Source organism: Bombus vancouverensis, unplaced genomic scaffold (assembly GCF_051014615.1).
Source record: "Bombus vancouverensis nearcticus unplaced genomic scaffold, iyBomVanc1_principal scaffold0031, whole genome shotgun sequence".
Taxonomy (NCBI): Eukaryota; Metazoa; Arthropoda; class Insecta; order Hymenoptera; family Apidae; genus Bombus; species Bombus vancouverensis.
The window spans coordinates 133,263-157,938 of NW_027468922.1; the positions used below are offsets into that span (position 1 = coordinate 133,263).

The 24,676-nt window shown below is 33.5% G+C and overlaps 2 protein-coding genes and 1 long non-coding RNA gene across 3 annotated transcripts in view; 2 read left to right on the forward strand and 1 right to left on the reverse strand.

The window, feature by feature from the left end:
- The window catches only part of LOC143304359 (omega-amidase NIT2-like), a 168,912-nt gene that overhangs the window by 131,152 nt on the left and 13,084 nt on the right, over positions 1-24,676 (forward strand). Inside the window, exon 2 of the mRNA XM_076626816.1 lies at positions 20,486-20,656. Coding sequence (XP_076482931.1) covers positions 20,566-20,656 — 91 coding nt within the window. The 5' untranslated portion in view covers positions 20,486-20,565. The remainder of the gene's footprint in view (positions 1-20,485; positions 20,657-24,676) is intronic.
- On the reverse strand, positions 879-16,368 carry LOC143304358 (omega-amidase NIT2-like). Its single transcript, XM_076626815.1, has 5 exons — positions 16,263-16,368; positions 2,464-2,648; positions 1,894-2,062; positions 1,386-1,619; positions 879-1,234 (listed from the first exon to the last, which is right to left on the reverse strand). Exons 1-4 carry the CDS (start codon positions 16,351-16,353, stop codon positions 1,486-1,488), a joined length of 579 nt encoding a protein of 192 aa, XP_076482930.1. The 5' UTR covers positions 16,354-16,368; the 3' UTR covers positions 879-1,234; positions 1,386-1,485.
- Positions 7,490-11,203, forward strand: LOC143304366 (uncharacterized). Its single transcript, XR_013061061.1, has 6 exons — positions 7,490-8,072; positions 8,285-8,380; positions 8,457-8,735; positions 8,811-9,079; positions 9,163-9,259; positions 9,422-11,203. It is a non-coding gene; the product is annotated as an uncharacterized LOC143304366 (long non-coding RNA).

The following is a 24,676-nucleotide window of genomic DNA, read 5'->3' on the forward strand; positions in this document are numbered from 1 at the left end:
AGCACTGCCGGAACCTCCCTAAACGATACACTTTACACAGGACCCAAGTTACAGGAAGATTTATTTTGTATATTAATTAGATTCCGCGCTCATCAGTACGTACTGACTGGCGACATCGAGAAAATATATCGGCAATTCCTCGTACGACCAGAGGATCGGAAATATCAAAGGATATTATGGCGCAGCGCGAGTGGAGAAACAGAAACATATGAGCTTAACACCGTAATACTCTTATCATAGAAATAGAAGCAGTCCTCAATTCCCGCCCGCTAACTCCTATCTCCACCGATCCAAATGATCTCCTAGCCCTCACTCCCGGACATTTCCTCATTGGCGATTCATTAATGTGCTTACGTGATCGAGATTTCAGAGACATTCTATATAATAATTCTATATTGAAAAAAATATGAAATTAACATGATATATACATTACTACATAAGTTATATATAAAATATGTATATTATACCCTTGCCTACTGACTGATATGAATTTCTTTCGGTCTCGAATGCGTTAAAAGAGAGCGCAAAGAAGTCGAAATTACTTATTGTAATTAGTAAAACGACCTGAGAGGCAGACAGATACAAGAAAGAAGGAATATTATATTAGCGGCATTATCATGTTTTTGCTCTCTTTAATTCTTTCATCGAGACAGACAATCTACAGGTATTAATCGACCAATTTCTCCAAGCTGATAACTTCGAATTGATGTTTATATATAAGAAGTGTTATGTGTTAATCTGTCTAAATGTTTAAAAGGTGTTATAAATTAAATGTTGTTAAACGATACGTAATTGCCTTTTGATCGTAAATTTTACTATCAAGGGGTCTTTTATGTATGCGTAATCATTGTGAATTATAACAATTTATGTGATCGATATTAAAGGTGTTTAAAAGCATGTATTTTTTTCTATATTATTATTCTCCTATATTATTATCCTATATTATTATAGCATTCCTATATTATTATAATATCCAATTACATGTTGATACACAAGATATACAGATTATTATTTATAACGTTTTAGTTTTCTTAATTGAGTCATTCATTTAGTACAAATGATAAGAAATTAGTAATAATTCACAAAAAAAGGATATCGTAGTAGAAATATTATAAAAAAACATTTTCTGTTTTAGTGTAGAGTTACTCCTTCTTACAGACAGTGTCGTACAAATCTGTACGTCTCTGAGAAAATGTAGGTATCCGAGCCCTTACTTCCTCAACAACTTTTAGATCTGATAGAAAAAAGAAACATACGAAGTAATAAGTAATGCTTACTAATAAATTCAACAAATACAAAGGAAGATGGCTAAATCGATAAATTAACGAGACTAAAAATTAATTACATCATGGATCTCTCGCTTTTAATTTTAAGCTGTAAATTACCGATATCGGTGACTGCCATATTCTCTTGAGTTTCCAAATCGTAAAGAATCTTTCCTCAGGGATTGGTCAACTGTGTATGTCCCCATGCGACGTAACTTGCTTAAGGAACACGAGCCGGTGATATGCAGGCAACGTATAATTGATTATCATTCGCTCTGAAACGCTGAAGTAATGACCAGTGCAGTGGTCCAGTGGTCATATTGAATGCCGCTGGATATATCAGCATTTGGCAACCTAACCCAGAGAAGCAGGAAATATGAAGCCACCGAATACCAATTAACTTCGTAGTTGCACGGTTCACATTCCATCATTTCTGAATATGCGAGGACAGTCCTCTTATTGTGCTTTTAATTCTTTTATTTGTTTCATTTTCAGCAAATATACTGGTTTTTTAAATTAAGCTTCTTTTTATACAGAGTTACAGATTATATTAATTTTATATAGAATATATTTAAGAAAGATATTTAATTTTTTGCTAGTTAAGTATTGATCGATTAAGTTACTGTACCTTTGTTCCGATAAATGCGTGCCATTTCCTCGAATCTAATATCATAGCAAATGCCAATACCTATTTTGCAGCCCTTCACATCGAACGTCGTTAGGGAGTTACCAGGACTGAGTGAATCACTCTCTCGAAAAGTAATCTTATTAGGAATGTCGATGTCGAATAGATGTACCTAATAACATAAAAATGTGGTCGCTAATTATATTGCTGCAACTTTTGTAATTTAATATCAAAGTTACCAACTCCTAAACTTTAATTATTTTTTATTTAATAACTGACAGCGTTTTTATCACTTTCTTTTATTAAAAAATCTTATCATTTAATAATGTTTAAAAAGGAGAAAAAATAAGTATAATAATATTTTAAGTATGTGAAAAATTTATACAACAACAAACACATTACAACAAAAATGGGCGTTTCCCGTATCATAACGTATTTTATAAACCGCAAATTATAGAATTGGTTATAGTATACGTATGTACATATGTATATTCCTAAATTATTCCTAGATAGAGTCACTTTCTTCACCCCGATATTTTCAAATTCAAAGCCATAAAGGAATATATTACTTACCTTTCGGTGTTTTGCTATCAAAGTTCCATCGGGACCCCAAATAGTAGAGGTATTGTACAATTTATCGCCCTCTATTTCAGGCATCGTACCACCAACTACATAGATGTTGTTTTCTTTAGCTGCGTTCGATGAAGCAACGCTCGTTTCACCATCAGGAATACTCTCGGCGTATTTTGGAAAGTACTCTGCATTGCAATATTTCAATTAATGAAAAATAACTGTCTTTTGTTCCAACCATAAATTAAATTGAAATGTTTGTCAGTTTTTTATTTTTAAATTATTAAAATAACTAAGTTTTATATTTCGACTTAATTAAATATGCAATTACTTAGCTAATAGTATATATAATAAATTGTTTCTACAGGTCCAAAATGAAAAATGAATATTTAGAAATATTTAATTACGACAATGCTATTTGTGTTAGCATCAGTGGCTTGTTACTCAACGACTTTGCTAGTACTTTTTGAAACATAAAGTTAGTTTTCAATTAATACTTATACTAGAGGCGGAATTATAAATGCAAAATAATTGATAATACTAATTTATAAGTACCTAATTATTAGTATGTTAAAAAATATATTTATACAAAAATCACGATAATCATGAAAATGGGGAAATCCTATATTCTCGAATCAATTCACAATTTACTTTGTATATTAATTAGATTCCGCGCTCATCAGTACGTACTCACTGGCGACATCGAGAAAATGTATCGGCAATTCCTCGTACGACCAGAGGATCGGAAATATCAAAGGATATTATGGCGCAGCGCGAGTGGAGAAACAGAAACATATGAGCTTAACACCGTAATACTCTTATCATAGAAATAGAAGCAGTCCTCAATTCCCGCCCGCTAACTCCTATCTCCACCGATCCAAATGATCTCCTAGCCCTCACTCCCGGACATTTCCTCATTGGCGATTCATTAATGTGCTTACGTGATCGAGATTTCAGAGACATTCCATCGAACCGACTCTCCAAATGGCAGCATATCCAACAGCTTAAACAACATTTTTGGAACCGCTGGCATAAGGAGTATTTGAACGAGCTAACCAACCGCAATAAATGGAGCAAGGGTGGACACAGCATCCAAAAGGGCACAATCGTCATCCTCAGAGAGGACAACGTTCCCTCCATGCATTGGCCTCTGGGCCGAGTTATCAAGGTTCATCCAGGCGCCGATGGTGTCATCCGGACAGCTACAGTTCAGACGGCAAAGAGCATTTTGGATCGGGGCGTCAAAAGGCTTGTCCCACTGCCAATTCAACCCGATCTCGAGAAACCCGAACAACTAGCCACCGAGACGAAATAAGATGGGAATTTCAGCCACACCTCGCTAGTTTGATCGGTACCCTCTCAACGGGGGGAGAATGTTACGCCATGCGGCTTACCATAGGTCATATTCTTAACTATCGATAGCGCCACTATAATGTCGCAGACGGATCGTCGCGTCTGCCCGGCAAACAAACATTGTAGTGGCAAGCGCGTGGTTCATTAAGCAGGGCGACTTCCAGAAACGTCGACTCGTGGCCCGTATTTTACCTCGCAGTAAAAGAATGTGGCGTGATCCGAACGTAGTGGGGGTCGCCTTCCAGAAAAAACGAAAAAAATCGAAAGGCGTTCAGAACTTTTCGAGAAGTCGAACCGTCAACACATGTGGTATGTCGCGCATTACTTATCAACCAAAACGCAGTTACATTTTTTTTGTTCCTTTTATATCTTTCTAGTTAATAAGTTGTTGAAATAAACATTAATTTATTTGTGTTAATTCTGTGGAATTTCATTGAACTACCCTTATTATCATAATCGAAATAAGGGGATCGATCAGTTCGTGGCGTCGATTATTTAATCGTAACGGGAACTTACAACTCTCGTTGACGTGCTATCTCGCGATCGCGTCTCTCCGCGAACGGTCGAAACAAAATGATTCACTAAAAACTGTCCTGAATTCCTAAGAATTTATTTACCGCAAAACTGACAAAGTGTTTATTTAAAAAATGAGGTTGAAGGTAGTCCTTTTCTTTCATTTCATTCATTTTCATTTTCTTTCTTAAGTATGGCTAACACAATATCTAATCAATTAAAATTTTATATTTTCACGTGAAAAGTTTCTTTAGATAATTATTATCAACATGATGACTAACTCTTACGGATTAATACGTGTCTGTAGGGCAATCCGGTGGACTTGATCGGCTTTTTACTTCGAAAGTTGAGTAATCGGTGTCGCTTTCTTACGCATCTTTGAACTGTATAAATGTTTTAAAATTGTTTGATCCAGAATGTACCACACCGGACAATCAAGAAGGCAGGTGCCTTGACTACAGAAAATGTAAACCTCTGCAAGAAATATGGCAGATACAGTACCGTACAGCCACCGATTTTTATAGACGATCAGTGTGCAGATACCAGGGCAATGTTACGATCGTTTGCTGTCCGAACGATCCAAACAAAGAGAAGAGAGAAATTTTAATAAAAACTGTGTACAAGTATAAGGCTTTGCGACCACCATACTGTGGTTTTAGCAACGTCTCTCATACCAGGGTGGTCGATGGTAAACCAGCTGAACTTGGTACGTTTTATGTCTTTCTTTCCGATTAATAATAAGCCATTTACTGCAAAGAATGAACTTTAAAGGCATTAAACAGCACATCAATGTACATTTCAATTAGACTAAATAATAATGCTATGATTTCATCGGTAGTAACTTTACTTATTAACTTGAATTATTTCTTTCTTTTACTTCATGTTAGGAAGAGTATCTTTTTGCTTGAAATAAAGAATTGATATAGGAGTAATAATATGGATAGAGATCAAAAACTGTTAGGGCAGAAATTACACGTTTGAACTTTATAGTTCAGTATAGTTCAAATAGAAATTATATAGAATTATTTGATAATTTGCATTCCACTGGAATAAAAATTTAATTTCTGTCTTTATCAAATCTGTATTTCAGAGTATTTGTACGTATGTACTTATCGTCTGCTGTATGATCGAATATCGAATAGGTAATAATCGTTGTTACTCGTTATGTGAGAAAAAATTATGTATATTCACAACTATGACTATTGCATTTTAGGCGCTTGGCCATGGATCGCTGCATTAGGTTTTCGTAATCCCCGAAACCCAGACAAACCACTATGGAAGTGCGGAGGTTCCCTGATATCGGCTAGGCATGTTTTGACCGCAGCACATTATGCACATATGGATGGAATAGAAAACATACACAATCATAATATTGCCATTCTTAGATTGGTGGAGGAATTGCCATTTTCGAGTAAGTCCTCAAATATATATATATATATATATATATATATATATATATATGCTATTGAGTATTACTGAAGTATCATATCCTGAAATTTCTTACTGTACACATATATTGTGTCATAAAGCATGTACAATTCTTTCTCATACTTTTGGTCATTCGTTTCCTGCATTTTCATTTATTCTTTTATTTTTCAGGGTACGTATATCCCATTTGTACGAAAGAGCCCCTACGGAAGAGCAACTTCGTCGGCTATAACCCCCTTGTTGCTGGATGGGGAGCATTAAGATATAGTAAGTGATATCAATTTTATAATAAAATTAAACAGTTCCAGTCTTAAATATCTTTCTTATTTTCTTCGTAGGACGACCACGACGTAATGCATTAATGGAAGTACAAATGCCAGTGATTAAGAACGCCGAATGCAAAATAGCTTATTCCAAATTTCCTAATGCACCTGATATCACTGATGGTATAATATGCGCCGAACATGCTCAGGGTGGAGAGGATTCTTGTACGGTAATTAAGTTACAGAGTTACTACAAACTATACGGTATCTGAAGACACGTTAATTCGAATTAACATCAAATCGACGTCTTAAACATTAGAAATAATAGATAAACACAATTTAATAATCTTGCCCACTTCTCACACCTCATTGTGGTATTTAATCTAATTTCCTTCTAATCTTAGTTTTGCTCAAAATACATATAACATGTACATTATAAATTGGAGTATTTCAATACACAAATCAATAGAAGATTATTACTGTATATAAGTATAATTTCAATACAATTCGATCGATATATTTCAGTATCTTTGATTAAAAATTTAACGATCCTTTCAGGCTGACCGCGGCGGACCACTGCTGATACAACATGAATTAACCTCGTATTTAATAGGTATTGTGTCTTACGCTTATAAGTGCGGCACAGCTGGCTATCCCAGCGTTTACACTAGGGTCACATCGTACCTTGACTTCATTCTCCAAGCGATGCAATAATATGATATTACTGTTCCATAAATATCATTGTGTAAAAAACGTAAAGTTGGATTTTCTTATTGTGGAGATAAGAAACAGCTCAAACTTACATTGTTTTGTACGTTACAAATTATAGGCTTAAAATGTACGAAATGTAACTTTGAAACGACACTAATTTTTTACGCACGATAAACCTCCACGACTTAGGTATGTAAAGATGATAAACGTATATTAATTCTATTAATTTGGTAATAATAAACCAACTTTCTGAGAAGTTCTGTAAATTTCGTTTCTGTTGTATCAAGAGAATAATGGAATATTCCACTTAGATCGTATACTTCTTGTATGTACATACAAAATTTTCCGGCTAATCTAAAACACTTCATAAGATAGAGAGCTTCTGGAAATTCGGACACAGAGAGTGCATAAAATACAAGATAAGTCTCGTGTCTTTCAAAATTATTTTTTATTCGCTAAAAACGTCCTGTGTACTCATGCAATCACATGCAACCTTGAAACTTCACTTATTTTTTATCACTTTCCAATTCAATACACTGTTTCTGCATTTTTGACTATATGTAAGAGAAATTTCCATTCAGCCAAAGGTGTACTTACAGATTATAGATTCCTATACGACTCTCGGTAAAAATTTATCCGCACTCCAGATAGTTAAAACTTCTGTCGACCGTATTGATCCATCTGCACTCTTCGTATGACGTCAATATCTGTTCAGTGCTGCTGCGTAGGTTTCATTGTGTTACGTCGATTCGTTTGTGACCGTTGCGCGAGTAATAGCGCTTTGCAATGGCGATTTGCAGGAAAACGGTGCAGGATGCTGTGATTCGTTTCTTGCGGTCGGAGGTTTTGTTTGATGCCTATATTTATCAAAGATTTAATGCACATTATGGAGAAAGTGTTTTGTCACGAAGTGTGTTTGAATGGGCACAAAAGTTCAAAGAAGATCGCACAAGTGTTATGAAAAAACAGCTGGACGCCCGTCCACATCCACGATGACAACATTGAACGTGCTCATGAACTTATGCTCTATGGAATAGACGAGTGACGCTGGATAATGTGGCAAATCATTTGCAAATCAGCCACGGCTCTGCTTATGCAATAGTGCACGACATATTTGGGTTTTAAAAAGTTTGTGCGAGATGGATGCCGAGAAAGCTGATGAAAAGGTGAGGACGACGATGCATTCGTGGTTCGCAGCTCAGCCCAAAACATTTTTTAACGAGAAAATACGAAGGTCCTTCAGCAAATGGACAAAGTGTATACAGAAATTGAGTGATTATGTCAAAAAATGATGTATGTCTTTTTTGACAATTGCTTAAAATAAATTCTACACCGACAGAGCGGGTAACTTTTTACTCACCCTCGTAAGACACTTAAATTTCCAATCTATTATGATGAATAAAAGAGCTTATACTATTAAATCTAATTGTATTTTGTTGCATGAGAGTACACGTGTATGTGATGTACATTACCTTTATATCCCCTTGAACGCTTCAATATTGCGCATATATACTATATTTTGTACAGCTTCTATAAAATTTTGTATGTTTGTTTAGGCTGTTAATCTAGAGGCTGGAGTACAAAGAAGTGGCACAATGATGTGGGCTGATGACATTTATAATTATCAAGGAATCACCCCTACATTCGCTCAGGTATATATCGTTGACTATAATGTATTTAACATATATGATTGTTAGAATATTAATAATTAATTTTTAATTCTATCAGAATTTTAACGAAACTGTCCCTTGGGAAGGAAGAACTGATACCTTGATATCACGGTTTGTACATCCTATATATACGACAAATTTTAGAACATTATATAACGAAGAACCAGATCGTCGTGGCCATGTGATGTGAATAAAAGGACTTGAATTTGATGATATTTTTATAATGTTAGATAACATAACTAAGTATCTTCACAGTAAGATAGGATGACATGGTTTACATGATCTTAATGTTGTTCACTTGAGTGATGATATTATAAGGAAAAGTGTAATATCACAGGTAGGATGATTCATAATTTAGAACTACTAACTCATGTATGTATTAAAAATTAAAGAAATATATTAAATTTTATAGGATATTTATGTTTAGTAACCAGTAATTCAGAGATTGGTATTCATGGTTACTATAACGAGGCTGTAGAAACGCACCCTTTCTTCTTTGCAAATGGTCCTGTATTTATGTCTAAGTCGAAACTGGAACCTCTGAATAATTTAGATTTATTCTTGTCATTTTCTAAAATACTTATCTACAGTATACCATAAGGAATGATACCGTATCACACCTAATCAAGTGCCTTAAGAAACATCAACAGGATATCACAGTAATCCCTTATCGACTGATATGTAAGTAAAAGTTATGTGTCATTGTTATACACAGTTATGTGTTAGTGTTATACACAGTTATTTATCATTTTCTATTAATTCAGTTGTAGCCACTACAATATCTATGACACCGGTAGTAATTATAAGATCAATAATGATGTTCTATAAGAGGAAATGATGATTAGGAACAAAAACTTACAGGTAAGTCAAAGTATATGTTATTTGCCATTTGAAAAGAAAGTTACTAACTTAGAATTTTTTGATAAATAACAATTGTGCAAAATATATTGGATTTCAAATTTGTCAAAAATTGAAATTTAAGAAGCATTGTAATAATATAACATTAATATTTTGATTTTTCAGGAGATATCATGCGGTGGATGGATAATATGTAAAAAATATTAAGCAGTATATGAATTTTCATATTGCGTAGAGATAACAAAATGAATTTTAAAAAATGTCGACATGGTAATAAGAAATAGCATCATGACAAAGAATATATAAACACAGTTTCATTTTTTATAAATAAAAATTTGTTGTTCCAGATTTTGAAATATAGTGAAACGTTTAATTAGTATCTTAATATCTTTAAATAATTATTATTTTAGAATCAATTGTAATTGTATCATACGTACTTTTGAATTCGTGCAAGAACATATGTAATTTTGAAGTAGTTATTATTAGGAAATTGTTAGACGCGAACAGTATGCGAAAAGTTAGTATGCAGTGTAATAATTATCAATCAAAACACAAGAATTAAATTCTTGAGGAAAAAATTTCCGGAATTTCTTATTTACATGATTATAAAGAAATCCATAATAAAAAGGAGCTGCTTTCTAATACTTCTTTTCCTTGTAGTGCCTACGTTAATAATAACGAGGTTCGACTTTTTGTTTTTAGAGGGATACTGGAAAATTTGAAAGTACAGTACCATTGGGAAGAAAATCACGATATTGAAAACGATATTTGCAAGTAAATTTCCAAAAAATCTGTTTTCAAATTTTCGCTTTCTATTTCACATTAAAAGAAAGGGCTGCCTTCTTTCTCTGCAAGACAAAACAAACATTCTGAATCTCGTATCAATGAATGATGTCAATAAGTTATTTTTCTTTTCAGATTGAACAATATTCCAGATTTATTCATAATTTCATACTACGCGAAGAATAGACTTTCATAGGTATATAAAGGAAATATTAAGTATAGGGAAACTCTTTTTCGTTGTAGGTGACATATGCTTCACGGTTGAACACATGTATTTTTGAACACATATAAATGAAAAAGTACTCTTATGGAGAAAAAGAATTGATACCTTCGATTGACATTAGATAATGTATATAAACTTATGAACAATCACTATCAGTTTGTATTTTAGGTGCACACGCAGATTTGTTGGAGTTCTTATAAAATGTACTTCCTGTACGAACGTTTTATTCTTCCAAATTTTACGATACTATGTCTCATATAATAACTATATGGATTAAACGTAATATAAATGATCCGAAAATAGACTCGAACGACATTAATTGTCTTTCTATTTATACCAATATCGAAAATACAAGTAAAGCCGGAGCAATAGTATGCAAGAATGGACTATTTATTATTTTAAAGCAAATCATAGCATATTCAGAATGCACAGTATTATCATGAAATGTAAATGAATCAGTTGTAAACGAACGATTTTACTGTAAAATCGTTGCCTCCTTTTTTTCATCTGAAATATAGCAGCAATGAGTACATTCTTTTAATATATAATAAAACGAGATATCTTTATAAAGTTACATATGTCATCACTGGTAACTGTTATCTCGTATGACACCAAATATACCGTTAGTATGGAATGATATTTTTATGAAGATATACTTTAATGATAGATTTTATGAATGAAACGTTATATAAGAAAAATTATCTCTTGTCATTCTATGAAGTGTAGTAGCTAATGAAGATTAATTTTACGAAGTATTAGAGCAAAAGAGAATTAAAAAATTAAAAAGATCTAAATAAGATTGTTCGTGTGGCTTAATTATCTCAATTCTGGTACACCACTTGTTACATTCTAACTAATTAGCGCTAAACAATAACTTGCAAATATTAAAGATATTAACACCTTAATATTAACACCTAAAGGTTTTCAGGAAATTTTATAATATTTGATTATTGTATATCTAGTCATTGATTGATAAAATTTCTTGTATAAGCATAGATCGAGGTTGACGTCATACGCAGATTGCATATCATTGACAGGTATCGTTTTAATTTATTTTATGGCTAGAATCATTTGAATATTATACGAATAATTATTTCCATTCGAACGATTAATAAATCACGTACCTATAAAAGATATATTATGAAAAAGACGTGACGAAACAAAAAAATATTGGAAATTCCGTTGTCATTAGATCAATTATTTTTGCAATGATTTTTATTTCCATGTAATTACATATGAAATGGGTAATTCATTAACATCTCCTCGAATCGAATATAATTCGTTACACTTCACAACGATTCAAATAATGGACGGGAAATATATAATAACTTTCCTGTCCTTGCGTTAAAATAGTACTGTACAAATCAGATGATACAGGAAATACCCAAAAAACCCAATTACATCCACATTGCATGACAGCACACTTGCAATGGATTTTTGTGATTTCAATGTCACAGACAATGACACAACTAATCAGAACACGTTCGAGGCTATAGACATTGAAATTACCGCGTGTTTAATACGTTTAAAGCATAAATCTAAATTTCACGCGATTATTTCTTTGTACATTGTGAAACTCTTAAATTATCTTAATCGAATAAATAATCCTAATGTAATAAAACATCTTGAAATAGACCTAGATATCTGAAACAGAAACTCGAAGGATAAGAAATCCTAAAAGGTACTAATCCTAAAATAACAAACTCCTAAATAATAAACAAGTGATAAAACCTGTTATAAATAATAAAGCTTACCTGGAATAATCAAATCCTAACTAATCGAAAATAAAATAAGGCAAGCAATTCTTAATCTTTCAAGTAATTTTTCCGAAAACACAGAAAGATAGAGAAATTAAAAAGACGCAGCACAAATTGCAGCACAATGAAAGTTTCAGAGCGATGAATACGATCGTATTAAACTAAATAATTTTCAAAAGTGAAATTACACTGAAACGTATATCGATGATATTTGTCATTTCTACGATCTGTTTCGCTTGATCGTGTTTCTTTTCTGATGTAAATTCAATTTATAATACGAACTAAGTTTCCTTTATTATTATTAGTTCTGCGTCTTTTTAATTCGTCACTTCTTTTATTTCAGAACAATGACGGGCTCCAAGATGCTGTTCGGATGTTTGGCGTTAATTGCTTTTCTGCATCCATTAGTTCACGTTTGTACTTCGAGTAGTACAGCTCAAGGTTTGTACTTCGAGTTGTCTTTTTCCATGCACTTCAAATTCCAATACGATCTGGTCACGTGGCCTTCGTACAATTTCGAAATTTTACCTGTTTGGTAATCGTCAATGAAAAAAGAAGTTATGCGTGACCTCAACACATTGAAACAATTTTTATGATTTTTTATTTGCCGGTTGGTCAGCAAGTTAATGGAAAAATTTCACTTAACTATTCGCGTTAATTTCTTCGGTTTAACTTTTGGGAAATGCTTCGTTAGCTTCGGGAATATTCCAACGATTCGTTTTACGTACAAAATAAGCATGATAAATATTACATCGCGATAATGTAATATCGGAATATATTAAAGGTGTAATTTTGTCCGATTAATTATAATTTATTAATAATGGATTGAAAATACAGATATTAGTTAGACAGAGAAACGATGTTTGATTAACAGGAAAACTAAATGCAACGCTCGTATTTGCAACAAATAACTTGACAACTATTTGGTAACTCTCTCTCTCTCTCTCTCTCTCTCTCACTAGCAACTCTAACACTCGACAACACTCGCAACTCAATTCTAACGACTCTATGCTTCGACGTCTCGATCAACTCTGATTCTCGCAACACGCACACTTTTCGATTCGCCTTGGATAGCGAAACCGTCCTTCTTCTAACGCGTTTTTAAAACGCGATGGCGCTATCACTTTCTAAAAGCGTCGTTTTTACATTTCCGATGGCCACGGGCACATCCGACTGCCAGATATACAATGTATTATAAGAGTATCATTACCATACTTTTCATGAAAAGAGCAATTTTTCTTGATAACTATACTCTGTAACATAGATTGAAGTCGCTGATTTGATCCCTCTGATATCGTTGTCTTATGAGAGTCTCGCCTGGTCTTGATTGGTTCTGTTGACTCTTATCGTTGTGAAAAATCGATTCGTTGTGTACCTTTTTTGTATAGAGAATTATTTTGTGGTAGAATATAATGTTGTAATATTTGTGGTCTTTACTTTACTAATTTTGTCACTGAGCCGCTCTTTGGTTCGTTGAGCGATTCATATTCCGCATATATTCCGTACTTGCTTCGCTTGGTACTTTTATAATTTTCGCAGTTACAATAAAAAATTTAATTCTTAACAGATTAAGGATTTAACCTCTTGCTTTATAGTGTACAATAATTTTTTTTTTTTTTTTTTTTTTTTTTTTTTTTTTGTATAGGTTATGTGATCCATAGTTTGAGTAAGTAGTACATATATATATATATATATATATATATATATATATGTATTTACGTGACAAGCTTTCATTTCAATCTATATTTAAGATTAATATTTTATCAGTTTCTGTTCGTAACAACATCGAAGTAGTCAATAAGTTTGAAGAGTGTAATTAAGGAAGTTATGAAGCAAGAGGTTAAGAACAAATTCTGAAAGAGGTTATGTACAACTCAGTAGTACTGCTTTACATTACTTTGCGAATTACTTTTCAAGCATAAAAATAGTTTAACAGCCACTTATAGTTACTTCCTTACCATTACATTCATTAAATTCGTTTGATTTTGGAAACAAAATAACCACGCTGACCAGTCTCTCATTTAAAATAGAATTATTTTGTCATATATCCAACAGTTTACTTTCTCTTCGTAAATATTATTAATAATTTTATCAATTTCGTATACTTCCATCCTTCGTATAAGTGACAATGAATCAGAAGAGTTTCATAGCAATATTGAACAACATACAGTCAACTACAACACCATTAGATAACAGCAATACAATAGATTATAATTTTCTACGTGTCATTGATTCATCATCATCATTTTCCATTTTTTTAGCATATGTAAAAACCATCCAATTTAAAATGTTTAAATAACAATAGCCTATACAATATAATTTTATGTAAAAAAATTGATTATACCGTGCTTTAAAACCGTGCTTTAAAATCGATATTCGCTGAAACAATACATCGCTCTGCGCTTCCAATTTGTTTTCGCACGAAGAATCAGTCCACTCATTGTTACCGTCACCATCTCTACCGTAATCTATATTACTCGAATAAATTCTATATCTTGATTGGAAAATCACATATTTTAACGAACTTCCTTATTTTTTGTTTTTTATGACTTTAATTGGCAATTTCCATAATGTTCTATAACTTGACAATAGACTGATAATATTTCAGGATATATATATACATACATCATGTTTTTGAGGATTCTGTAGTAAAATATATTATAATAAATTATAGGAAAAACAAACTATTTAAGAAAAAATTACCACCTTCGAGTAATAAATTATAGAAGGTTACCAATGTAATTTAAAACTTAAAACTTAAAAATAATCTATTACACGTAACAAAGAAAAGGATTTCTTCGCAAACGGTAACTCGAAAATTACAGCCATTGCTGTAGAAACATAGTTTTACAGGGAGAAGAATTTCGCTAGAAACTCTCGACGATGTCACATCAAGCGAAAATTCAATAAAGCGATTACTAACCATACTACCAGCGGCAATCGTGTTACGGCAATTCGTAAATAAGTTAGTCTTCTATTTGCAGAAACGTCTCTGGCAATATCGTTACACTCTTGATTACGTCGGCGCTATCAAATGGTCTTTGGAAGAAAGTTTTCCATTATTTACTTTTGCCCATGGCGTCGTTCCAACAAATGAATTCGAGTTCTGAATCGCTTTGTCTCGTATTACGACTTTATAACGGTGTTTCTTTAAACTTTAAACGATCGTAATAAATGTATTTACCCTGAATCATTTATAAACTGAACCGGAATATAAAATTTTATTCCGCAAAAATCATAAAGTTGAAAGTTAGGAACGAATAACAAATGAATAACGTAGTTTCATTAAAAGGCACGTGGTTAAGGTACGCCAATCCGCGTAATAACTTTGACACTCCAATTATTATAAAATATGTATCCTTAAGGGATTTTTTTGCGCGAATGCAAAATACTTTTCATACGTGCAACTGAATAAATGGGGCGTGATTTTCAATATTTCTTTTTGTAGAATTTTTAAACAAAGTAACTTTTTCACAAATGTTTTCGCTAACATTTTTACAACGTAAATGTCTTCTTTTGTAATTAATAATTTCAACATTTCTCTGAACTTTCTTCGTTGCGATAAAAAAAATATACAAAGCTTATGACGTGCTTGTTTAAAAATATTTATACGGAACAAGACTTTGAATTTGTCAGACCAATCGTCCTAACGAACGAATAAATTAAACGACTCGTAACAAAAAATTATTCCTGTCATTGTTGAATGGCGGAAACCATTTATAACACGTCCCATACAGCGTAGATCGCATACACGTCTTAGGGTGTATTTTTGGTACTTATATATACTCTATATATATTCTTACTCTATATATACTTATATGTACTCTATATATATTCTCTATCTTAGATATACCGTAAAATATTTCGTGAAATCGCGTATTCGTGTCTAATGTCAGGGATTCTCTTTCCATAAGTCTGCGTTTTCTATATTATCTTTCTTCCTTATCAGTAGGCATTCTCACAATTTGTGATTAATACTGCTCGTACAGGAATGTTAGGTTTTTGACGTTGTAAAATTTCACGTGAAATAATAATGCCTATATATTGACTAATTTATCAATTAATTAAATCCGTGTATATCAAGTTTTCTATAATTTAGTACTTTCGTGTAACTACAGAAATTTGATGCAATATAAAACTTGATTAAAACAGCGATTCATTAGGAAACGAGAATAATGATGCAAATATTTTTTGTAGCCATTATATAGGATTTCGATCGCATAATTAATCAGTATCAACTTACCGGTCTTTAACGGTAGAATAGAAAGAAGTGCAGGCGGTACGGAGACCGCAATTATGATCACTTTCAGATAGAATCTCCAACAGTGGTACATCTTCTTAGTCGTAATAAGTCGCGATCAGAAGCGTAAAAGAAGTTTAGCAGTGGCGTAAGTACCGCACTAGCCAGAAGTATCTGCGACAGAAATCAGAATACACTCTTTTTCGCATGGTTGGATCAATTTCGCGTGGGACTAACCTGATTGAACCTAACGCGGGATAATTGCTCAACTCACGACCTTAACCAGCCCGCTTGATTCTCTGTAAATGCTTGAAATTGACGCTTGGATTCTTTCCAGATTAACTAGCTTTGCCCCTCCCTCCCTTTATCTATTTTCTTAGATCGACTTAGAATGGATCGAACAAAGGCACAAAAGAATTCGAAGAAAACAACAACTTATTATCCAAATTGTTCATCGAGGGTAATCAATGCTGTATACTTCCTAGAATTAGGATGAATAGGGATTTGGAGAAACCCACCGGCCATGTCCAGAATAATAAAATATCTCGCTTTTGCAATCTCGCGACTCGATCCGCAATGAGGGGTAAAGGATACCGATCCGCGACCGTATATTTATTTAGTTCTCGAAAATCTGCCTATCATCTATCTGAACCATTGTTCGTCTTCACGAGTAACACGGGATATAGAAGGGAAAATAAAGGAAAGGAAGGTGGGGATAAGTAGAAGCTTGGGGCCAAGTTTAATTCACTGAAACCGAGCTGCTTGTATTATCACAAAACAAAATTGCCAGTACGTCATTTCCGTACTCTCGTCCTCGCGAAAATGGTTTTGCTCGTTAAGAAAAAACGAAGAGACAGGGGAAGAGAAGAGAGGAAAAAGCAAACGGAGAGCGCTTTTAAAAAGCTGGCGAACCGTGTGTTACCACAACGAGATACGCGGTGCTATTTGTCGCTTTAAATTGTGTCGCAACTCGTTTTTGAGATCTTTGCCAGGGACGCGTTAAAACACGCTGCAAATATATTTCTGGCTTTTCTGGGGTTTAACTGAAATATGACAAATAACGTTGTAAAACATATGTACTTATGACTTACAGAGTAATTGAGTGTACAAAATATATAGTATACAAAATAGCCAGCGATTTAGGGCTTTAAAAGATCAAAAGAAAAGAAAAGAAAAGAAAAGAAAAGAAAAGAAAAGAAAAGAAAAGAAAAGAAAAGAAAAGAAAAGAAAAGAAAAGAAAAGAAAAGAAAAGAAAAGAAAAGAAAAGAAAAGAAAAGAAAAGAAAAGAAAAGAAAAGAAAAGAAAAGAAGAAAGATAATATGTTGTGGCAGTCTAAGTCGATCTAAGAAAATAGATAAAGGGAGGGAGGGGCAAAGCTAGTTAATCCGGAAAGAATCCAAGCGTCAATTTCAAGCATTTACAGAGAATCACTATTGAAAGTTCAAAGGCCGACTAGTGAGCTTCATCCTATCTCATTTTTTAATCAGGCGATGGATCGACGAATCGTATTGATTTCGAGGATTATTATAGTTCTGTGGGAATTTTAAAGCGTGGTTTGTCTAATCTTGTCTCGTTAGCTACAGACTGAGTTAGCTACAGAAGTTTGGCGAGCAGCCTGAAACTTGATCCAGTTTCGAGAAAATGAAAAATTCGTTTTTCCTCTTTGCTTCCCTGTTCCTTCTTTCCTCCTTTTTCCCTTTTTACATCGCGTTAAGACCCGTTAAATAATATTGACTGCCGTGGACGCTGGCTGAGAAGTGCACTTTATAACTAGCTTTAAAATCACTGACGTCGATGAGGACAAAGGTAAGTTAGAGGGTCATTTATCTGAGCTGGTGTTATTCCGCTGTACAAACTATTTCCGGCCAGTACCTTTTATGTACTTTCGCTTCCGCTAACAAGCAACGCGCCATGTCCATCACTGTTCTATTATACCTTTCCGCTGTCCCGTTTAATTCATGTACGTATGTTGGGCAATTATTTATTCTTATACCTTTATCCCTAGCAAATTTATAAATTCGATTATTTAAATATTCTTTACCATTATCGCATCTTAATATTTTTAACCTCTTGCCCGTTAAATTTTCGGCTTCATTTACGAACTGTACGAAAGAATCAAAGACCTCATCTTTTGATTTTATACAATAGATCCTAGCTATTTTACTATAATCATCGATAAATGAAATGAAATATTTTTCTCCATTGAATCCGGTAGTCTTAAAGGGACCACATACGTCCGTATGAATAATTTCCATTATTTCCTTAGCCTTAGTTCGATTATTTTTGAAAGGTAAGTTATGCATTTTGCTTTCTATACACACCCTACATTTCAAAAGTTCCTTTTCAAATTCATTCGGTATGCCAGTCACTAGCTGCTCTTTACCCAAAATCTCTAAATATTTAAAATTTACGTGTCCTAGCATCCTATGCCATCTTTCCTTTTTACTCATACCACTACGTTCGGCGCTGTTTACTAAGTGCTTCTTCCCTTTCAATATACTTTTTATTCTATATGTCCCATTCTCTTTGAACGCTACAGCTGTAAGTATATTATCCTCATCTATTACTTTCGCAATATTTCCTTTGGAAATAACCGTATTCTTATTGTCTGTTAGTTTACCTAAACTAATCAAATTTGCGGACATTTCTTTCGCGTAAAATACTTTCCTCATATTTATTTTATTTTGTTTTCCGAATGCTTCAAAATGACTTATAACATTCCCAACTTTTGTCGCTTTTATCGGTCTATTATCGCCTAAATATATAATATATTTACCGGTTCTTTTAGGTCGATAGATTTATCGAAATAATTTATATTATTAATTATGTGATCGGTACAACCGCTATCTAATAGCCACACTATTTCGTTCTTACTTATTTCATTCGTCTCACTGCTGTTTGCTGCGTGCGCCGTTGCTGTCCATATGCCTGCTCTTGAGTTTCCATGCTCGCCCGTGCCGGTTCTTGATTGACGATGAAAGTTTCCACGTCCTCTGCTCGTATTGCCTTTGTTCTCTCTTCCTCTGTTTCGACCACGTGTTGGCCCATGCCAATAGCCGTTACTGCTTCCCGCTTGGACGCCATTTTGACACTCTCTCGCAAAGTGTCCTAATCTTCCACATCTGAAGCATCCTTCCTTTTTTGCAGAAAAGGCGTTGGTTTGCCTTTCTCCTCCATTGGATTTATTTTTCTTCTCTGCTATTTCTATTTTATTTTTCACATACGCTACCGTTTGATTCTCTTCTTTCAATGCGTCTATTATGTCCGCTATGTAGCTGTATTCTTCGGCTAACGTATTCAGCATGTAATTCAGCTTTTCCCTCTCACTTACTTGTGCGCCCGCACTTTTTAATTCATTTATTAATTTTTCGAAATCGTTAAAGAATGATGCTGAATCACTGTAGTTCTCCAGTCTTATGTTTTCCAATCTCCTTCTGCATACGATCTGCAGTGCCGTCGACTCTTTCAAGTACATTTCATCGAACCTTTTTATTATATCATACGCCGTTTTTCCTTCCCTAACATACTCCAATTGTCTGTTCGATATTGCACTATAAATTATATTTATCGCCTTCAAATCCTTTTTGTCCCAGCCTTCATCGTCTCTTTCGTTCTTCATTCTAGTTGTAACAACCTCGCATTCCTTATATTTGAGAAACATCGTGATTCTTTGCTTCCACATTCCATAATCCTCGCCATCGAATATAGGTATCATGATTTCCGATCTCTCCATTTTAATTGATTCTTCTTTTTTTTTTCTTTTCTTACTCAAGCGTTCCTACGTGCTCGAAGTATATTTTGTTCCTCTGAAAGTTTTTTTTTCTTTACTGAAAACTCACTCGCAAGATCGTAACCACGCACTAAATATCTTGCAAAACTAGTAACCACGCTCTGCTACCATGTTAAGGAAATTCGAGGATTTGGGAATACAAATAATTGACTATATTTCCCACACAACAGTTATACATCTATATTACACTCTGAAGAACGTCTTGCACGCACGCTTGTCGCCAACCGACTATCCTAGATTCTTCTAACATCTGGCAACAGTCTTTTGTCTCCACTAAGACCTTGACGCCCTCTGGCCCTTACACACACACTCTCATGTACAGTGTAAATGTATCACTTCCTTAACACAATTATCCCGCGTTAGGTTCAATCAGGTTAGTCCCACGCGAAATTGATCCAACCATGCGAAAAAGAGTGTATTCTGATTTCTGTCTCAGATACTTCTGGCTAGTGCGGTACTTACGCCACTGCTAAACTTCTTTTACGCTTCTGATCGCGACTTATTACGACTAAGAAGATGTACCACTGTTGGAGATTCTACCTGAAAGTGATCATAATTGCGGTCTCTGTACCGCCTGCACTTCTTTCTATTCTACCGTTAAAGACCGGTAAGTTGATACTGATGAATTATGCGATCGAAATCCTATATAATGGCTACAAAAAATATTTGCATCATTATTCTCGTTTCCTAATGAATCGCTGTTTTAATCAAGTTTTATATTGCATCAAATTTCTGTAGTTACACGAAAGTAGTAAATTATAGAAAACTTGATATACACGGATTTAATTAATTGATAAATTAGTCAATATATAGGCATTATTATTTCACGTGAAATTTTACAACGTCAAAAACCTAACATTCCTGTACGAGCAGTATTAATCACAAATTGTGAGAATGCCTACTGATAAGGAAGAAAGATAATATAGAAAACGCGGACTTGTGGAAAGAGGATCCCTGACATTAGACACGAATACGCGATTTCACGAAATATTTTATGGTATATCTAAGATAGAGAATATATATAGAGTACATATAAGTATATATAGAGTAAGAATATATATAGAGTATATATAAGTACCAAAAATACATCCTAAGACGTGTATGCGATCTACGCTGTATGGGACGTGTTATAAATGGTTTCCGCCACTCAACGCAACTCAATGACAGGAATAATTTTTTGTTACGGGTCGTTTAATTTATTCGTTCGTTAGGACGATTGGTCTGACAAATTCAAAGTCTTGTTCCGTATAAATATTTTTAAACAAGCACGTCATAAGCTTTGTATATTTTTTTTATCGCAACGAAGAAAGTTCAGAGAAATGTTGAAATTATTAATTACAAAAGAAGACATTTACGTTGTAAAAATGTTAGCGAAAACATTTGTGAAAAAGTTACTTTGTTTAAAAATTCTACAAAAAGAAATATTGAAAATCACGTCCCATTTATTCAGTATTTATGCACGTATGAAAAGTATTTTGCATTCGCGCAAAAAAATCCCTTAAGGATACATATTTTATAATAATTGGAGTGTCAAAGTTATTACGCGGATTGGCGTACCTTAACCACGTGCCTTTTAATGAAACTAGGTTATTCATTTGTTATTCGTTCCTAACTTTCAACTTTATGATTTTTGCGGAATAAAATTTTATATTCCGGTTCAGTTTATAAATGATTCAGGGTAAATACATTTATTACGATCGTTTAAAGTTTAAAGAAACACCGTTATAAAGTCGTAATACGAGACAAAGCGATTCAGAACTCGAATTCATTTGTTGGAACGACGCCATGGGCAAAAGTAGATAATGGAAAACTTTCTTCCAAAGACCATTTGATAGCGCCGACGTAATCAAGAGTGTGACGATATTGCCAGAGACGTTTCTGCAAATAGAAGACTAACTTATTTACGAATTGCCGTAACACGATTGCCGCTGGTAGTATGGTTAGTAATCGCTTTATTGAATTTTCGCTTGATGTGACATCGTCGAGAGTTTCTAGCGAAATTCTTCTCCCTGTAAAACTATGTTTCTACAGCAATGGCTGTAATTTTCGAGTTACCGTTTGCGAAGAAATCTTTTTCTTTGTTACGTGTAATAGATTATTTTTAAGTTTTAAGTTTTAAATTACATTGGTAACCTTCTATAATTTATTACTCGAAGGTGGTAATTTTTTCTTAAATAGTTTGTTTTTCCTATAATTTATTATAATATATTTTACTACAGAATCCTCAAAAACATGATGTATGTATATATATATCCTGAAATATTATCAGTCTATTGTCAAGTTATAGAACATTATGGAAATTGCCAATTAAAGTCATAAAAAACAAAAAATAAGGAAGTTCGTTAAAATAATCAAGATATAGAATTTATTCGAGTAATATAGATTACGGTAGAGATGGTGACGGTAACAATGAGTGGACTGATACTTCGTGCGAAAACAAATTGGAAGCGCAGAGCGATGTATTGTTTCAGCGAATATCGATTTTAAAGCACGGTTTTAAAACACGGTATAATCAATTTTTTTACATAAAATTATATTGTATAGGCTATTGTTATTTAAACATTTTAAATTGGATGGTTTTTACATATGCTAAAAAAATGGAAAATGATGATGATGAATCAATGACACGTAGAAAATTATAATCTATTGTATTGCTGTTATCTAATGGTGTTGTAGTTGACTGTATGGTGGATGTATCTAATGGTGTTGTAGTTGACTGTATGTTGTTCAATATTGCTATGAAACTCTTCTGATTCATTGTCACTTATACGAAGGATGGAAGTATACGAAATCGATAAAATTATTAATAATATTTACGAAGAGAAAGTAAACTGTTGGATATATGACAAAATAATTCTATTTTAAATGAGAGACTGGTCAGCGTGGTTATTTTGTTTACAAAATCAAACGAATTTAATGAATGTAATGGTAAGGAAGTAACTATAAGTGGCTGTTAAACTATTTTTATGCTTGAAAAGTAATTCGCAAAGTAATGTAAAGCAGTACTACTGAGTTGTACATAACCTCTTTCAGAATTTGTTCTTAAGCTCTTGCTTCATAACTTCCTTAATTATACTCTTCAAACTTATTGACTACTTCGATGTTGTTACGAACAGAAACTGATAAAATATTAATCTTAAATATAGATTGAAATGAAAGCTTGTCACGTAAATATATATATATGTACTACTTACTCAAACTATGGATCACATAACCTATACAAAAAAAAAAAAAAAGAAAAAAGAAAAAAATTATTGTACACTATAAAGCAAGAGGTTAAATCTTTAATCTGTTAAGAATTAAATTTTTTATTGTAACTGCGAAAATTATAAAAGTACCAAGCGAAGCAAGTACGGAATATATGCGGAATATGAATCGCTCAACGAACCAAAGAGCGGCTCAGTGACAAAATTAGCAAAGTAAAGACCACAAATATTACAACGTTATATTCTACCACAAAATAATTCTCTATACAAAAAAGGTACACAACGAATCGATTTTTCACAACGATAAGAGTCAACAGAACCAATCAAGACCAGGCGAGACTCTCATAAGACAACGATATCAGAGGGATCAAATCAGCGACTTCAATCTATGTTACAGAGTATAGTTATCAAGAAAAATTGCTCTTTTCATGAAAAGTATGGTAATGATACTCTTATAATACATTGTATATCTGGCAGTCGGATGTGCCCGTGGCCATCGGAAATGTAAAGACGACGCTTTTAGAAAGTGATAGCGCCTTCGCGTTTTAAAAACGCGTTAGAAGAAGGACGGTTTCGCTATCCAAGGCGAATCGAAAAGTGCGCGTGTTGCGAGAATCAGAGTTGATCGAGACGTCGAAGCATAGAGTCGTTAGAATTGAGTTGCGAGTGTTGTCGAGTGTTAGAGTTGCTAGTGAGAGAGAGAGAGAGAGAGAGAGAGAGAGAGAGAGAGAGAGAGTTACCAAATAGTTGTCAAGTTATTTGTTGTAAATACGAGCGTTGCATTTAGTTTTCCTGTTAATCAAACATCGTTTCTCTGTCTAACTAATATCTGTATTTTCAATCCATTATTAATAAATTATAATTAATCGGACAAAATTACACCTTTAATATATTCCGATATTACATTATCGCGATGTAATATTTATCATGCTTATTTTGTACGTAAAACGAATCGTTGGAATATTCCCGAAGCTAACGAAGCATTTCCCAAAAGTTAAACCGAAGAAATTAACGCGAATAGTTAAGTGAAATTTTTCCATTAACTTGCTGACCAACCGGCAAATAAAAAATCATAAAAATTGTTTCAATGTGTTGAGGTCACGCATAACTTCTTTTTTCATTGACGATTACCAAACAGGTAAAATTTCGAAATTGTACGAAGGCCACGTGACCAGATCGTATTGGAATTTGAAGTGCATGGAAAAAGACAACTCGAAGTACAAACCTTGAGCTGTACTACTCGAAGTACAAACGTGAACTAATGGATGCAGAAAAGCAATTAACGCCAAACATCCGAACAGCATCTTGGAGCCCGTCATTGTTCTGAAATAAAAGAAGTGACGAATTAAAAAGACGCAGAACTAATAATAATAAAGGAAACTTAGTTCGTATTATAAATTGAATTTACATCAGAAAAGAAA

Bases quoted from the DNA above. Each gene is read 5' to 3' on its own strand.
- LOC143304358 (XM_076626815.1), bottom strand. From the start codon at position 16,353: ATGTACCACTGTTGGAGATTCTATCTGAAAGTGATCATAATTGCGGTC. The intron at 2,649-16,262 runs GTAAGTTGATAC...ATTGCAATGCAG, and splicing joins TATTCTACCGTTAAAGACCG to AGTACTTTCCAAAATACGCC. The intron at 1,620-1,893 runs GTACAGTAACTT...TCTCTGGGTTAG, and splicing joins ACGCATTTATCGGAACAAAG to GTTGCCAAATGCTGATATAT.